A 15,867-nucleotide genomic window follows, 5' to 3' on the forward strand; every position below is an offset into this window, starting at 1 on the left:
GTCTCAAATGAACAACATCATATATGAAAACGTAATTATATATGAAAACGACTGCTAAATAAAACAAAAGACAACAGCCCTGGCTGGATAGGGATACAATTTCCAAGCGTTATCTCTAGAACATTTGTTTTTTCTTTTTTCAAATGTTTGAATGGTGTGCATATATAAATTATGTTTTGAATCTTCTGGATTTAGTTAGGTTCACCAAGTAACTCTCTCCTCCAGCCCCATTGTCGGATTATAGAGCTAATTATGTGGGAAAATCTAAAGTCTCATTCTAGAAAAGTACAGAGGCAATTTCGAGGCTAATTAATCAACCTTCCGATCACCTATATATCCCACATTTATTTTATTTAAAAAAAATAAAAAAATAAGTCTTTGTTTTTAGTGAGAAAAAAATAAGAAGTAAAATTATCCATCTAACGAAATGAACACACTGCATATTTCCTATCAAGAGATCCATGCGTGTAAAATTGAGCTAAATTTTGTTTTGTTTTAGTTTGTACGCTGCCTTCTTCATCAATATACTATTGGTGCGGTGTTCAACTTCAATCCGAGGATGAAGATTTGGACCTTTCATCCGAGACTTCGTCCTTAGTTTTGTCTATACCTTTCTACATATCCAGTAATAGTATATATCAAATCAAGAGGCCACTTCTGTTCAAGAATTGAGTTTGATAAAGTATTTATCTATGTACCGAGGCCTTAAGTTCGGTTCCCTTCCTCATTCCAATATCGTTTGTATTCTTCTAAAATTACTATTAACAAGTTGATGTATTTCAACTTTTATACTTTTTCTTTTTTTTTACAGAACCTCGATGGTACAAAAAAAAATTATTGATCACCAAACGAAAAATAGGGGACATAAAACCTTACCCCTATTACATGCATAAAATAAAAGTAGATATTAGTTTTAATACTAATGGTAATGCAAATATTATATTAGACTGAATAGTACTAACTCGTACTATTCTCGAATAAAAGGAAAACTCGTATATTAATAAATAAATTGTTGTATTAGCTAGGTTGTTAATGTGTCAAACTTGTAATGATAACATAGAAAGTACATTAAACTAATAGTGTTTTCACTAATCAGGAATTGAAATTTTCATCAGGAATTGAATTTTACATATGGAGGATCTTGCGTTTACTTCACATCAAGGAATTAAAAAGTAAGTGGGACTCACACAAAATTAGAAATTGAATTCCTGATTTTGAAGGAATTCAATTCTTGGGTTTGGGTGGGAGGTGATATTCTAATTCCTGGAGAATTAATCTATTAGGAATTCATCTTTTTTACCCATTATATACTCACACAATTTTCAAAATTTCAAATATATCATCTACTTTAATCCAATAACGAGGACATTTTAGTAATTAGCACCACTCATACCCCAATGCCATATGGTTTAGTAAATACCTTCAATAGAAATCCGGAATCTAACTCTCCTCAATCCATATAGTTTAGTAAACAACTTCATTAGAAATCCGGAATATAATTTTCCTCAATCCAAGTCCTCTTTAATTCAATTCCTCATAATCCAATTACGGATTAGTAAACTTGCCATAACTAGTTACTTACTCATAACATTAGCGAACTAGTTGTCATAAACCAAAAGAATTTAACTAAACAAAATATAAAACAAAATTATTGAAAGTCGAATTTATCGTAATTTTTTTATTTTTATTTTTGAAGTTATTAACAAATCAAGAAGTACCGATACCAAAAAAATGCCGAAATTTTTTGTTGTTTTGTTAAGTCGCATTACCAATTCAAACCAACCAAATGACAACCCTAATATTTACTCTTAATATCATAAATCTGAAAATTATAAATAAACTTAAAATTGCTAATCAAAGTAAGCCCTCGTATCTTTTTCAAACCAAGAACTAGTTGGTCTTAATGAATAAATGTTAATATTTCAGAGGGATGGATCCACAACCCATCACTAGCAACATTAATACTGTCTTCAATATATCCATTGGTTGATAAGTGTGAGGTTGCTATCATTATATGATTTGTGTAAGTTTTCTTTCAATATAAGACTTAATATTCTTCAACATAAATGAATTAGAACAAAAATAAAGTTTGGTTGTCCTTTTCCTCCTCTGGAGTCTTTTTCCTCCTTAGAATTTAATTGCAATAGTGAGCTAAAAATAAGAAGAGAACAAAGATATATGAAAACCCTATCTAATATCTATCTCTTTTCAGCAAACAAAACTCTCTATCAATCTCTCTCTCACCCTATGGAGGGAAATTGGCAAGAATTGTAAAGTGTTTTTTATCATCTAACCTTATGCTTACTCATGAGCAAGATTTATTTAAAGAAAATTGCTATATTAAGTTTTTTTTTTTTTTTGGTCGTAAAAATTCCTATTTCCGTTGAGTGCTTATGTGTAGTGAACTCAAAAAAAAAAAAAAAAGATTTATATCGAAAAGTTTTAGAGTGCTTTTTCTTTTAATATTTCCTCAGAGATATATAAGATATTGCTGGTTGCTTTCTCCTTGATGAGGAGGAGGAGGAGGAGGAGGAGGGTACAAAAGGTTTAATTAGCAGCAAAAGATCTAAAAATATCCTGGAAATATCTTGTATGTCCGCACAAAAAGTATGCAACAAAAACAAGAGAAGTATGCGACCCATAAAGAGTGAAATGCTAATTAATGAAAATGACCATTTGAATCGACATTGAAGATAAAATCAAAGATTCCATTTCTTGAAACAAAGGAGTTTCCATTGGTGTGCTTGCTTGCCAAGCATATGTGTATTTCATTTTCATGTTGTGATGGCACGAGCATTACTTTTTTCTTGCTATAATATTGTAGATAATTGTAAACAAAAATAAATAAAGAGCATCTTTGTTTATCATTTTAATCCAAGATGTACCATCATCATCTTTCTTAATCCATATCTATAAGCATAATTATGTTCTACAAATACGCATGTCAAGTGTTGAGAAAAATGATACAGGCACACTTTGAGTAAAAGTGTGTTAGTATTTACGAAAATGGATGTGATATGATTTGGATATTGTATATTTAAATGAGATTTGATTATTTGAACGTCCTTAACAGCGTCAAACTGTTAATTAATTATTGTGGTGTCAAATCAGTTCATGAACTTGCTAAATATTGAGCTACCTACTAGTCAAATTTTGTTTTAAATTAATTTTGTTTATTTTAATTTCATTTAGCTTACAATCGAATTATATATTCAATTTACAATTTTACTTACTCCCACTAGTCATGTGATGTACCATTGTAATATGTCGCACATCCAACGATTGTTATATGTCGCACATCCAACGATTGACTCAATAATTTTCAGAAATTTTTAATTGAGAGTCTAAGATAGAATAAGAATAGTCAAATAAACGGAAAAAAAAAACTAATTTTTTTTGACAAATAATGTGAAAAAAAAAAGTTTATAAAATTGTTCCTAGTATTTGCAATTAATATAATTATTTGCCTCCTCAGACCGTAAAAACCGTACTGTGTAGTATACGCAAGAGTCTCTCTCACCTTATAGACATCGTTTAGAAAAGTGGGTCCCATTTATGATTCAGTGCCACGATGGACCAGGCAGGACAGCTCAATCTCGAGTTCAGATCCAAGCGCGCGCACCGTACGAACCAAAAATATCAGAGAGAGAATACAGCGAAACCGGTGGCACAACCGTGATATCTCTCAAACCCAGGCCCATTATGGTAATTTAATCCGACCTCCGCTTCGGTGCAAGGTCTCCCTCACCTCTGGCTCCACTATTTAAACCCATTGGATCGGTCTGATCAGCCTCCTCGTTATTCTCTTTCTCTGTAATTTCTTCCAAAGCTTGCGTTCGAATCTCTCTCTCTCTCTTTCTCTCTCGGTTCGAGCTCATCAGGTATCGCATTGGTCGATTTTCATGTGTCGATTTTTCTACTGAATCTAAATTCATCGAATTTTGGTTTTTGTTGTGAAATTTGATTAGGTGGTTTTGCTTGGTTGATTAAAGTTTGATTCTTGTGATATCATATGCACATTGGATCTCTGAATTGATATTGCCAAGAACTTACTGTTTCCAATGCTTTCATTGCCAGGAGATTACTTCAATTTCATTTGCTTGATAAGCTTTGTGTTTGTGTGTACGTGTACGTGTACCTGTGTGCGTATGCGCATACATGTACGTGTGTGTTTGTGTGTATGTTTCATATACATATTGAAAGTTCCAATGTGAAATGATTAAGAAGTGAACGTTTGGAGTTTTCTTACTTACTTGTTTTGCTGTCATTTTCATTCCATGCAATCGAATCCGCTTTTTCAATGTCATCGTGGTCTGGAATCTAATGGTTTCGTGATTGTTGTTGTTTTTAATGTGAATGGTACACGGAACACAAAGTAGTATGTGGTCGGTACGAATGCGGTGTTGTTGGGTTTTTATCAGTATTTATGTTTTTAGACTATATTCAAAGAACATCGGTGGGACTTTCGTATTGTATTTTTATCATTGTTGTTTGCTTTGATCGGTAATTTGAGCTTTCTTTCTTAGCTCTTTTAAAATGTAAGCTAATGTCTAGTTATAATTATATTATGTAATACACACACATTGGATCAATAGAAAATATGTTTTACTATCAGATTTCCCAACAATATTTGGTTTCATAAGTAAGTTATTTGTTCTTGACAAAAAAAAAAAGGGAAAGTTATTTGTTTGGTGGTTGTACTGTCTTAAAGTTTACAACTTTAATTGCATACTAGTCAGCGTTTTACTTTTTCTCAGTTGGAATGATACATTGCAATAAATTCTTCAAGGGATGTTATGCTGTAAACAAGTTCATTTGAGACTTTAGGAAGCTATAAGTTCAGTTCAGAGTACTTAAGGATTGCAAGAAAAATAATCCACTCTGCCCAGGTAGCTTTTACCAGCTAGCTCTACGGTCTACGTGAACTTGACCCAATCTTGGCTTAATCAATTTAACTGTTGCTTCCAAGGTTGGTTTTGAATGCTGATTTGCTCTAAGGACCTGATAGAAGTTCATATTTTACTAAGTTAGCTATATGGTTTTCATGTTTTATACTATCATGAACTTTGTTTGATTCAGTCTTTGATGACCTTATCAACATTTTCCATCCCTGTTTCCAGTAGGTCTATGATCATGGGTTCAAATTCAGTTGTGGATATGATAGAGGCCTCCTCAGGGGTTCATTTTTCTGGATTTCATATGGATGGTTTAGAGCAAAGACAGAAGGTGGAGCAACCAACAACCTCAGCACATGAAAACATGCATAAGCAGCCTTTTGTTATTGGTAAGTAGTGATTTATAGATTTGCTACATGCATTGTTTCTAAGAAGGTTAGATAGCTGCGTTTTGATTCTTCCACTTCCACATGATCCATCATTCCATACATATTGTCACAGGGGTTGCTGGCGGGGCAGCTTCTGGTAAGACGACAGTTTGTGATATGATTATACAGCAGCTTCATGATCAGCGGGTTGTTCTTGTTAACCAGGTAATGTGTAGAATTTGTGATCAAGAAGAGTAGCAGTTACCTATTTTTTTCCTTGATTTTGGGATTATTTGGTTTTCCCGTTTTCGAGTGTCAGAATGTCACCACTTTTCCAAATTAATATCTTATCATGGATGATATTACAGGATTCCTTTTATCATAATCTGACTGAGGAGGAACTTAAACGAGTACATGAATACAACTTTGACCATCCTGGTGAGGGCATTCCTGCAACATCAAATTTAAGGAATATAAGTGAAGCAATAAGTACTTAGAATATTACTGTTGTTTACTGAACCATGTGTACCTGTAACCCTTCAAAGTATGTCATGTTACTACAATTTGAAACATCCTAACTGGTAATCGCATGCTATTAGTTTTCTCTGTGCAGCTATTGTGTAACTCCACAAGTTTGTTTTATGTAGCTTTTCTTTAGTGCGTTTCACATTGTTGTTCAGTTCTTTCCCATTTATTTTCTGACAAGTACATTTTCATGCATGCTGGTTGGTTTAGTTTACACTGACTATCTTTCAAATGTTTGATTCAAAGTTTTGTGTTTTTGGTTATCCTCAGATGCATTCGACACTGAGAAACTATTATCTTCGATGGATAAGTTGAAGCATGGACAAGCAGTAGATATTCCAAATTATGATTTCAAAAGTTACAAAAATAGCGTGTTTCCAGCTAGAAGGGTAAAATTTTAAATCTGTGGGATCTATAAGTCATATCATCCAACATGTAGTTCCCTGTTGTTTTGAGGTCCTATTCTAGTGAAGGGCTTGTTTCCTAAAATTATACCAAAACACATATGCTATATTATGTAGTTGCCTCTCTCTTATGCATTGGAAATCCTTACTAGTGTAATATTTTATATTTAACAGGTAAACCCTTCAGATGTCATTATTTTGGAAGGCATTCTTGTTTTCCATGATCCACGTGTTCGAGAGTTGATGAATATGAAGATATTTGTTGATACAGGTCAATTTTCCTTTTACCTATTTTGGCCTTTAGATGTTATAGTGGGTTATCAAAGCTTCTTTGAATTGTTACTACACATAAATTTCATTGTTTTTATATTCTAGTATACTTTTTGTATAATATAGTTTTCATGTGAAGTTTTCTGACTTATGCTATTGGGGGCAGCGTGGTCTCCTGGTTTAGCACAGTTTTATTGTTTTTCCTTCTTTAGATATATTTTCATCCTATTGTTGAAATCTATGAGTGTTAGTAGTTAAATATGTGCAGGTCTGAATAAATTATGTTGTAAGTTATTTTTATAAGTAGAATGGTATATGCAACTTCATGTTGTTACTAAATTGGGTCACTTCATATTGTTACTAAATTGGGCCACTTCACATTGTAAAATTTTCAGTGCAGATGCTGATGTTCGGTTGGCTAGGAGGATAAGGCGTGATACAGTTGAAAAGGGAAGGGATATTGGTACTGTTCTTGATCAGGTTTGTAACTTTTCATTTCATTGTTGTTAAACTTTTGTTGGTTTTAGCCTAGCTTATACATACAGATTATATTTCATGCTGTGAATCTACAAATGAATGGATGCAACTATTATTTCTTGGCAAAAAGAATTGTAGAATTCAGTGTTCTTGTAGACAAGGTTTAAAGAATTGAAGATAGGTGGTATACTCTTGATTATTTACCCTATTGTACTTCAACCATTCTTTGAAATATTTCACTCAAGTGTTAGAGGGTTTCCACTTTTGTTTCTATTACCTTTTCTTACCTTTGTTCCATGATCTTGTGGTTAGGCAACAATGGTTACTGCCTGCATCTTCTATATGCCTTTTCTCTAATAATGTTTACCATTTTGATGCAGTACTCAAATTTTGTTAAGCCTGCTTTTGATGACTTTATTCTTCCAACGAAGAAGTATGCTGATATCATAATTCCTCGTGGTGGAGATAATCACATAGCTGTTGATTTGATTGTACAACATATTCGTACTAAGCTTGGTCAACATGACCTTTGTAAAATTTATCCAAACTTATATGTCATTCACTCAACCTTTCAGGTGCCCTTCCTAAATATTTTCATTCAAGCTCCAATCTTTGTTCTTTGCATTTTTTTTTTCTTTTGGCTCACCAATATCTTTCATGGTCTTATGCAGATACGGGGCATGCATACCCTCATACGCGATGCTCAAACAACAAAGCATGATTTTGTTTTCTATTCTGACAGGTTGATTCGTTTGGTGGGTATTTGGTCCTTTGAGCCAAGATGCAAATTTGATGTTTTTTAAGGTCATTCATGGAATGGGACCAATTCTTATTTACTCAAATCACTCATCAAGAGTCCTTAATCTTTAACAGGTTGTTGAACATGGCCTGGGACATCTACCATTTACTGAAAAGCAGGTGATCACTCCAACTGGTAAGCTGATGCTCATCTTGACATCTTAACATCTATGGTTTTCCCATCTTTGATTTTGATTTATTTGGAAAACAGATATACACGTTCCCATCCTTTTGCTCTTAAATATATTTCTTGTGAGTTTGTCGCAAGCTTACACCAAGCACATCGTACATAATTTTTTAAATATAATTATTTTCTTTGTATTGTTTTTAATTTTCTACTATAGTTGGTAAGTCTGCAAAACTTCATTGGTTGCTGCTTTGCTTTAACATTTCTTTGATCTGGATGCAGGGTCTGTGTATATTGGTGTGGATTTTTGTAAGAGGTTATGTGGCGTATCTATCATTAGGAGGTACAAATGCGTTCCTTTTAAGGCTTTTGGTTTTTCTGACTAGGAACTATGAATTCTACTATACTCTTTTTAATTCGGCTTTCTTTACAAGTGACCAAACATTCTCTCAGATGCGGTCTTGGTGTATAAAACAAATGATCATCATAGATACTTAGAGGTAGCAATTAGATCTCAACTGAAACCCAACCTCTTATGCCTTTATGAACCATGTGGTCATGTAACCATCACGTACTAATGTTGTATTTTGTTGAGTTTGATTTGATTTTTGAATTGAACTCCTATAAGTTTTCATGGTATGATTAACATTCAACTATTGCCAGTGGTGAGAGCATGGAGAATGCTTTGCGAGCATGTTGTAAAGGTATCAAGATTGGAAAGATTCTTATTCATAGAGAAGGGGATAATGGTCAGCAGGTTCACACCTCTCTCTCTCTCTCTCTCTCTCTCTCTCTGCCCCGCTCCCTCTCTTGTGTTGGTTCATGTGAAAGCATTTTCATGACTGTATTCAGCTTTTTCTCGATTGTTTTCTTATTGATCTAATTGATCAACAGCTGATTTATGAAAAACTACCCAACGACATTTCAGAGAGGCATGTATTACTGTTGGATCCTATCCTGGGCACAGGTATGATTTTCTGATTTATTAATTGTTTTTTGACTTGTTGGTTCTGCTTATCAAAAGTGGTTATTGGTAAAAGCCAGAGTCCCAAGGGCTGAGACCGAAGGAAACAAAAAAGAAAATTCCAGAGTGCTTTTATTTCTCTGGGGTAAAGATGTCCCACCAGCTTTAGTTGGTGGTTATTATTCTCTACTAAGAGAAGTTCTAGTATACTTGTCCCCAATGTAATATTCTACAAACTATTTCAGCAGTCCGTTGTTGTTTATCAGCTTTAATCTTGCAATTTGTATACCTTATTAGTATCGATTTGGCTTACAACGGTCACTATTTTGTTATTATACAATATCTGAAGAGTTAATTATAAGCTTCTAAAATCTTGTTGAATTATCGGCAGTCGTAAAACTACTAACAATTATACCTTTCTCTTCAGGGAATTCGGCTGTTCAAGCTATTTCTCTACTCTTAAAGAAGGGCGTACCAGAGTCCAACATTATATTTCTGAATCTCATATCTGTAAGTTCGTTTCTCTGTAATGTGGTTCAGGTTCCCCTGACTATTGGTTCGGTTTTGGACTATCGTTTTTTTTCATGACTGCATGAGAGTTACTCCTACTGATGATGTGCATCATTTGGCCAGGCACCTCAAGGTGTGCATATGGTTTGCAAACGCTTCCCCAGAATAAAGATTGTGACATCTGAGATTGAAAGTGGTCTCAATGAAGATTTTCGTGTCGTACCCGGAATGGGTGAGTTTGGGGACCGATATTTTGGAACTGATGACGATGATCAACAAGTGGTATCTCCTTCGGTGTAATTCCCATAAAAACTGCTAGTTGGTCCAACCCTTATCAATTTGGAGTTATTTTCAGCAATGATGGAAAGTCAGCTCAACTTGGCTTGACTAGTGTTGTGCTGGGTTCTACATTTCAGTGTTGAAAAAATTTTGACTTTATCAAATCTAGAACAATCATCCTTCGAATCTTTCATATTTTTCTTTTCAATTATTTGGCATATAGGGTTTTACTTCTTTCTCAAATGATGTTTCTTGCATTTCGATGATACCGTATAAAGGGTTGGACGGCGAGTTGTCATAGCAGGCAGTGAGTGTCTGTGACTAGATAGTCTCTTTGAAACTTGCTTTGCATTTGCATTTGCATGGCTTAGAGGGAAGCAATTTACTGGCAAATGAATTGCCTCTCCATGATATGTATTATGAACCAGGACATTTATTCTCATTATGATAATATTTTTTATTTCACAAGTTGGACTGCGTTTCACTTAAATGTTTGCTGCTTTGGCTGCCATGTGCAAGTTTCATGTAGTCCATCAGGAAGAACGAAGCCTCAATTTTGAAAAGTTAGTGTATACAATGAGTATATACACACGTCACAATAACTAATTATGTGACGAGCACGGATGTGCATGCACTCGTATCCAAGTCTTTGATGAAAAAAATGTAGATTTTGGAATTGCATTGGTGGTAAATGTGTTTTCAACAATGTATCTTTGGGCAGTTGTGAGTCGTAGATGCATGTGAAATCAGAGTGACTCTTCGTAGATTTCCATTTATGTACTAAGATGAAAAGAAAACAGAAAATTATTTCCATTTATGTACTAAGATGAAAAGAAAACAGAAAATTGTAAGGAATGAGGCACACATAGTTGTTTAGTAGAATCCAAAAATTTAGTTTGGTTCGTCTCTTGGAGTTGAGAGTAATTGGATGAGGAGCATTAGCCCTTCCACACAAATTTTTGCCTGAGGATTGAGTTGCCACTTGGCAAAGAGAGTGATCACTCGTTGCTCTATCCTAGGATGATAACTTTCCTTGGGCTAACCTTTTGACACGTGTTGTTAATCCATGCCCTGAGGATTCTGCTGGCGTATTCCGCCGGAGCTTGTCTATATAGATTGTTTGCTGTGTAAGTTTGATTTTGCACTTTGGTCCACTGTTATCCAATACCATCCTATATCTCCAACCATGTCAGCCTTTGTTGGCAAATATGCTGGTACTCTCTCTCTCTCTCTCTCTCTCTCTCTCTCTCTCTCTCTCTCTCACAACATGACTTTTATAATTAGAAGTGTTATTGTTGGATAATGTAAAACTGGCTTTGCATGACCGACTAGCTATTGGTCTAGTGGATACAATGAGTAACGATAAACACCGCTTCCCAAACCCGATTTAGGTCATTACCCCGGAAAATTTAAGAAAAGCCAAGCAATCTCCTTAACAAGAAAAGATGTAGGCATATAATTTATTAGGCAATCATTCTTTAAGTACTTGTAAGAAGTTCGACTAGCTCAACCCTTCGGTTTTGTGCAGAGGAGCTTATAAAGAATGCCAAGTACATTGCCACCCCAGGGAAGGGCATATTGGCAGCAGATGAGAGCACGGGCACCATTGGCAAGCGTCTATCCAGCATCAATGTCGAGAACATCGAGTCCAACCGCCAAGCACTCCGTGAACTTCTCTTCACCTCCCCCAATGCCCTAACCTACCTCTCAGGTGTCATTCTCTTCGAGGAGACCTTGTACCAGAAGACCACTGATGGCAAACCCTTCGTCGAAGTCCTCCAGGAAAACAATGTCATTCCAGGCATGGTCTAAAATTTCGATAACAGATATAACATTTTTTCGGATATATTCATGTAATTTTTTTCTACATCTATATTTCTATTTGACATCGACATTTGATACTTGGTTCTAGGTATCAAAGTTGACAAGGGTACCGTTGAGTTAGCTGGAACAAATGGAGAAACTACAACTCAGGGCTTTGACTCTCTGGGAGCTAGGTGCGCACAGTACTACAAGGCCGGTGCCCGGTTTGCCAAGTGGCGCGCCGTGCTCAAGATTGGACCCACTGAGCCCTCTGAATTATCTATTCAGCAGAATGCACAGGGGTTGGCTCGCTATGCCATCATCTGCCAGGAGAATGGACTGGTGCCAATTGTTGAGCCAGAGATTTTGACTGATGGGGACCATGACATCAAGAAAAATGCAGCTGTCACTGAAACTGTGCTTGCAGCAGTTTACAAGGCTCTCAATGAGCATCATGTTCTTCTTGAAGGCACACTCCTTAAGCCCAACATGGTCACACCAGGCTCTGACAGCCCAAAGGTAATTGCATGCAAATATGTATAGCTCTAAATTATTGCCTCCATATTCACACAATCCATCTCTTTCACAAACAAATTTACAACCGTTGTATATATTTCACATGACTAACATGTAAGAAGTTGAATGTGAAATAGTACAGTGTGTATCGTATCCACTCAAATTATAACACGAATACAATTGATATTGCAATCGTTACAATTTAGGTGAATCTGTAACACCATGTTCATATATCATATAGTGTATTAAATACACACTGTCAATTATATTCATGTTATAATTTGAGTGAATTTATAACACTATGTTAGTATACCATGAAGTATAGCAAATACACACTATTTTCTCATTGAAGTAAGATAGAGTTGTAACATAGTTTTTTCCTTCTTATAGAGAACATGTATGTAGGCCTCACCATATAAAATGGTTTTGCTTTGCATGTTAACAGAGGAAATTTATATATAACCGGCAAATACAACATAATTGTGCTTTAAATTAAATGGCTTCAATTTTGCACAGGTTACACCCGAGGTGATTGCTGAGTACACAGTGACTGCACTGCGCCGGACAGTCCCAGCAGCAGTGCCCGGGATTGTGTTTCTGTCCGGAGGACAGAGTGAGGAGGAGGCAACGCTGAATCTGGATGCAATGAACAAGTTGGATGTGTTGAAGCCATGGACTCTTTCGTTCTCGTTTGGGCGAGCTTTGCAAGCAAGCACACTTAAGACTTGGGGTGGGAAGAAGGAGAATGTTGGGAAAGCTCAGGAGAATTTCTTGACAAGGTGCAAGGCTAACTCAGACGCCACTCTTGGAAAGTACGGTGGAGGAAGTGCTGATGGATTGGCTTCTGAGAGTTTGTTTGTTAAGGGATACAAGTACTAGTTGTAGTACTAGACCTTTGACTATATGGGGGTTTGGGAATGGGACTTGTATTTAATTTTGTCCAAAAAAAACAACTAAAACTTATAATTTCTCTCTTTTCCAAATGCTCACTCTCGGTAGTTGTTACATATTCTACAATGTTTTATGTTATGAATACTTAACTCAATTGTATTCTCAAACAATCATCTATCGCATGAGGCTTATAACTTAAGTGATTAAGAATATTCACTTATAGAGTTCCTATATATACGTTGAAAAAGAATGCTACATATATACGATAGTATGAGGCTCCAAAGAGAATGCCAAGAGAATGAGTGAATTTCGACCAAAACATGAACGTTTAGGTATTATGGAGAAGCCTTGTGGTCAAAACAACATATATACCCATCAAATTAGCCATTTTATAGTTGTTAGGTTAACTATGTAATCTCAACTAATTAAAAAAACATGAACACAATAGTAGTACAAGGACTGAGATAAATCTGAGTTTTGGATACTAACGTAGTAGATGACATAATCTTGAGTGATTATGCATATTCTTATGATGCGACAAGTGATTATGCACCAAACTTCCCAGCATAAGAGGCTTACCTATCAAACGTTTATGGTGACATTTTTCATTATAGGAAGCAAAAGAGAATGTGACGGGCTCTAAAAAGGGTCTTCATTTCACAGCTTGTCTAAAAGCATAACGAGAATGAGAATTGTAACCTTACTTCGCCTTATTGACATGTATGTGTCTATTAAGATGTTAACAGTATAGGCAATAGTTTTAACTATAGGATAAAGGGGGTTTCACACACACACTATTACGGTGCCATAGGGTTTCAAACTTGAGACCACTAATCTGCAAGTCACACATCAGTTTAATTTTTAAAAGATATTTACTTATAAGTAGTGGGACTAAGAAGAAATGGAATAGGATAGGAAATCAAATCAACTATCTGGTTTTTGGGTATTTGATTAAACATCTGTATATTAAATGATTTGCACGTAAATACAGGAGAAGTCATGAATGAAGACCATTTTCTTTCTTCTTTTTCTTATTACTTATAAGTAAACGTGTATGTCGTGCCTATGTTGTATTGGACTTATTTTTACTAGGCGCAACTTGTTTGATGCCCAAATTGGATATGGCTTTGTTTACAACACTTTTTGCTGGTATTTATGTGGGCACAGAAAACACTGAACACTGATTTGAATCGTAAGATTCTATAGTGAGGGTTTTAAATGATATCTTATCGCTTAATCATTGGATCAAATTAATTAATTTGATTCAAAAATTAAATGATAAGGCCTCATTTAAGGACCTTAAATAAGTCCTCACTATAGAATGATTCGGTCCGAATTAGAATAGAATGAGAGATGGAGTGGAGTTGAAGCCCAGTAAAGAACAGCCCAACCAACAGCAAGACGAAACGGTGCGTTTGGCGGTGAGTTTGGGGGCTAAATTGCCAAACAAAACGGTGAGTTTGAGCCGCTCTTCGTCTATCTCTGAATCTGCCCCAGTGTGTCTCTCTGAATTCTCTTCTTCGACAAGTCTTGAGAGCCAAACATGTCGTCGTCTTCTTCAATCTCATCGTCGTTTAGATTATTCACAGCCAAACTCCCAAGCTCCATTATAAACCCAAAAGCCCTCTTAGCCTCATCGCCAAAACACCCAAACCTCTCTTTCTTCAAAAGGCCCATCACTTTCGAAAGAATACCAACCATATCCTCATCGAAATTACCATCTGCATCAGCTTCAGCATCAGCTGCGGCATCAGCTGCATCTTCGGCTTCAAGCTCGATGTCTCTGCAATCCATTGAAGAGCTCCCACCAAAGCTTCAAGAGATAGTTAAGCTCTTCCAGTCCGTACAAGAATCGAAGGCCAAGTACGAGCAGCTCTTGTTCTACGGCAAGAACCTCAAGCCTTTAGATGACCAATTCAAAACGAAGCAAAACAAGGTCGAGGGTTGTGTCTCTCAGGTCTGGGTCAGGGCCTACCTTGACTCGGACAAGAACGTATATTTCGAGGCCGATTCCGACTCGGTACTCACCAAGGGACTCGCTGCTCTGCTCGTCAATGGCCTCTCTGGTCGCCCAGTCGATGAGGTTTTGCGGGTCTCGCCTGATTTCGCGGTCCTTCTGGGGCTTCAGCAGAGCTTAACGCCTTCGAGGAATAATGGGTTTTTGAATATGTTGAAGTTGATGCAGAAAAAGGCTTATGAATTGCTCGTGGAAGAAGAAAATGGAGTAAGTAGCTCAAATTTGGGGGCAAAAAGTGAAAATAGTTTTAAAAAAGTAGAATTTGGATTGAATTCTGAGGTGGGTGGTGAAAATAATTCGACTTTGGGTTCGAAAGTTGATGGTGGTATCGAGGATTTGGGTGTTGGATTAGGTTCTAAAGAAGATATTAAGCAATTGGAACTAGTGCCAAGTGTTACGAATGAAGATGAGTCAAATTCGGGTGATTTGGGGAGCAGAGGGAAGAGAATTAAGGAGAGATTGGAAAGAGGGCTTAGTCCTATTGAATTGGAAGTAGAAGATATCTCTTATCAGCATGCCGGACACGCCGGTGTTAGAGGAAGTGATGGTGAGACACATTTCAATGTGAAAGTTGTGTCTAAAGAGTTTGAAGGGAAGAGTTTAGTTAAGAGGCATAGGCTCATTTATGGTTTGTTGCAAGAAGAGTTACAGAGTGGACTACATGCATTGTCGATAGTGGCCAAAACACCATCTGAATTGAGTGGAAAGTGAAGGAGCTGCTCTGAGTTCCTCATGAAAAGAGGTTCATATTCTTGATTTTTTCTTCTTCTTATATCTTGTTTCAATGATCGTTAAATGAGGTTGTTGCTCAGAAGTATTGTATACATAGTGCTCATAAGTTTTGCTAGAATGTGAACACATTATGTCTTTAATCCTTATAATGATAATTGAATTACATATTGGTAAATTTTATGCTGAACTAGCCATACATTTTAGTTGTTGTTGTTGATGTTTTTTAACATTGATTAAATAAGACACTGAACTTACTTTGAAAGCAAAGATTGGGTGAAACTCTTAGGGCCC

At 36.0% G+C, this 15,867-nt stretch overlaps 3 protein-coding genes across 8 annotated transcripts in view; all 3 read left to right on the plus strand.

Annotated features, from left to right (window-relative positions):
* LOC18772408 (uridine kinase-like protein 3) lies at window positions 3,718-10,085 on the plus strand. Of its 5 annotated transcripts, none has more exons than XM_007207371.2 (15): window positions 3,718-3,881; window positions 5,121-5,284; window positions 5,397-5,488; window positions 5,632-5,701; window positions 6,059-6,177; window positions 6,367-6,463; window positions 6,863-6,942; window positions 7,320-7,514; window positions 7,611-7,694; window positions 7,813-7,873; window positions 8,147-8,207; window positions 8,528-8,621; window positions 8,759-8,831; window positions 9,256-9,338; window positions 9,462-10,085. In XM_007207371.2, exons 2-15 carry the CDS (start codon window positions 5,128-5,130, stop codon window positions 9,636-9,638), a joined length of 1,443 nt encoding a protein of 480 aa, XP_007207433.1. In that variant the 5' UTR covers window positions 3,718-3,881; window positions 5,121-5,127; the 3' UTR covers window positions 9,639-10,085. The 5 variants fall into 5 exon arrangements, with proteins under 5 accessions (XP_007207433.1, XP_020421578.1, XP_020421580.1 ...); XM_020565989.1 differs by having other exon boundaries at window positions 3,798-3,881; window positions 5,124-5,284; XM_020565991.1 differs by lacking the exon at window positions 3,718-3,881 and adding an exon at window positions 3,945-4,642.
* LOC18772364 (fructose-bisphosphate aldolase, cytoplasmic isozyme 1) lies at window positions 10,723-13,026 on the plus strand. Its single transcript, XM_007205366.2, has 4 exons — window positions 10,723-10,831; window positions 11,146-11,418; window positions 11,530-11,939; window positions 12,453-13,026. The coding sequence occupies exons 1-4, from the start codon at window positions 10,804-10,806 to the stop codon at window positions 12,813-12,815; spliced, it is 1,074 nt and encodes a 357-aa protein (XP_007205428.1). The 5' UTR covers window positions 10,723-10,803; the 3' UTR covers window positions 12,816-13,026.
* LOC18772677 (sufE-like protein 1, chloroplastic/mitochondrial) overlaps window positions 14,282-15,867 on the plus strand; it is a 5,427-nt gene continuing 3,841 nt past the window's right edge. For both annotated transcript variants that reach the window (XM_020566427.1, XM_020566426.1), the window contains exon 1: window positions 14,282-15,586. In XM_020566427.1, the coding sequence (XP_020422016.1) occupies window positions 14,371-15,555 (1,185 nt within the window). In that variant the 5' untranslated portion in view covers window positions 14,282-14,370 and the 3' untranslated portion in view covers window positions 15,556-15,586. The remainder of the gene's footprint in view (window positions 15,587-15,867) is intronic.

Source organism: Prunus persica, chromosome G6, assembly GCF_000346465.2.
Source record: "Prunus persica cultivar Lovell chromosome G6, Prunus_persica_NCBIv2, whole genome shotgun sequence".
Taxonomy (NCBI): Eukaryota; Viridiplantae; Streptophyta; class Magnoliopsida; order Rosales; family Rosaceae; genus Prunus; species Prunus persica.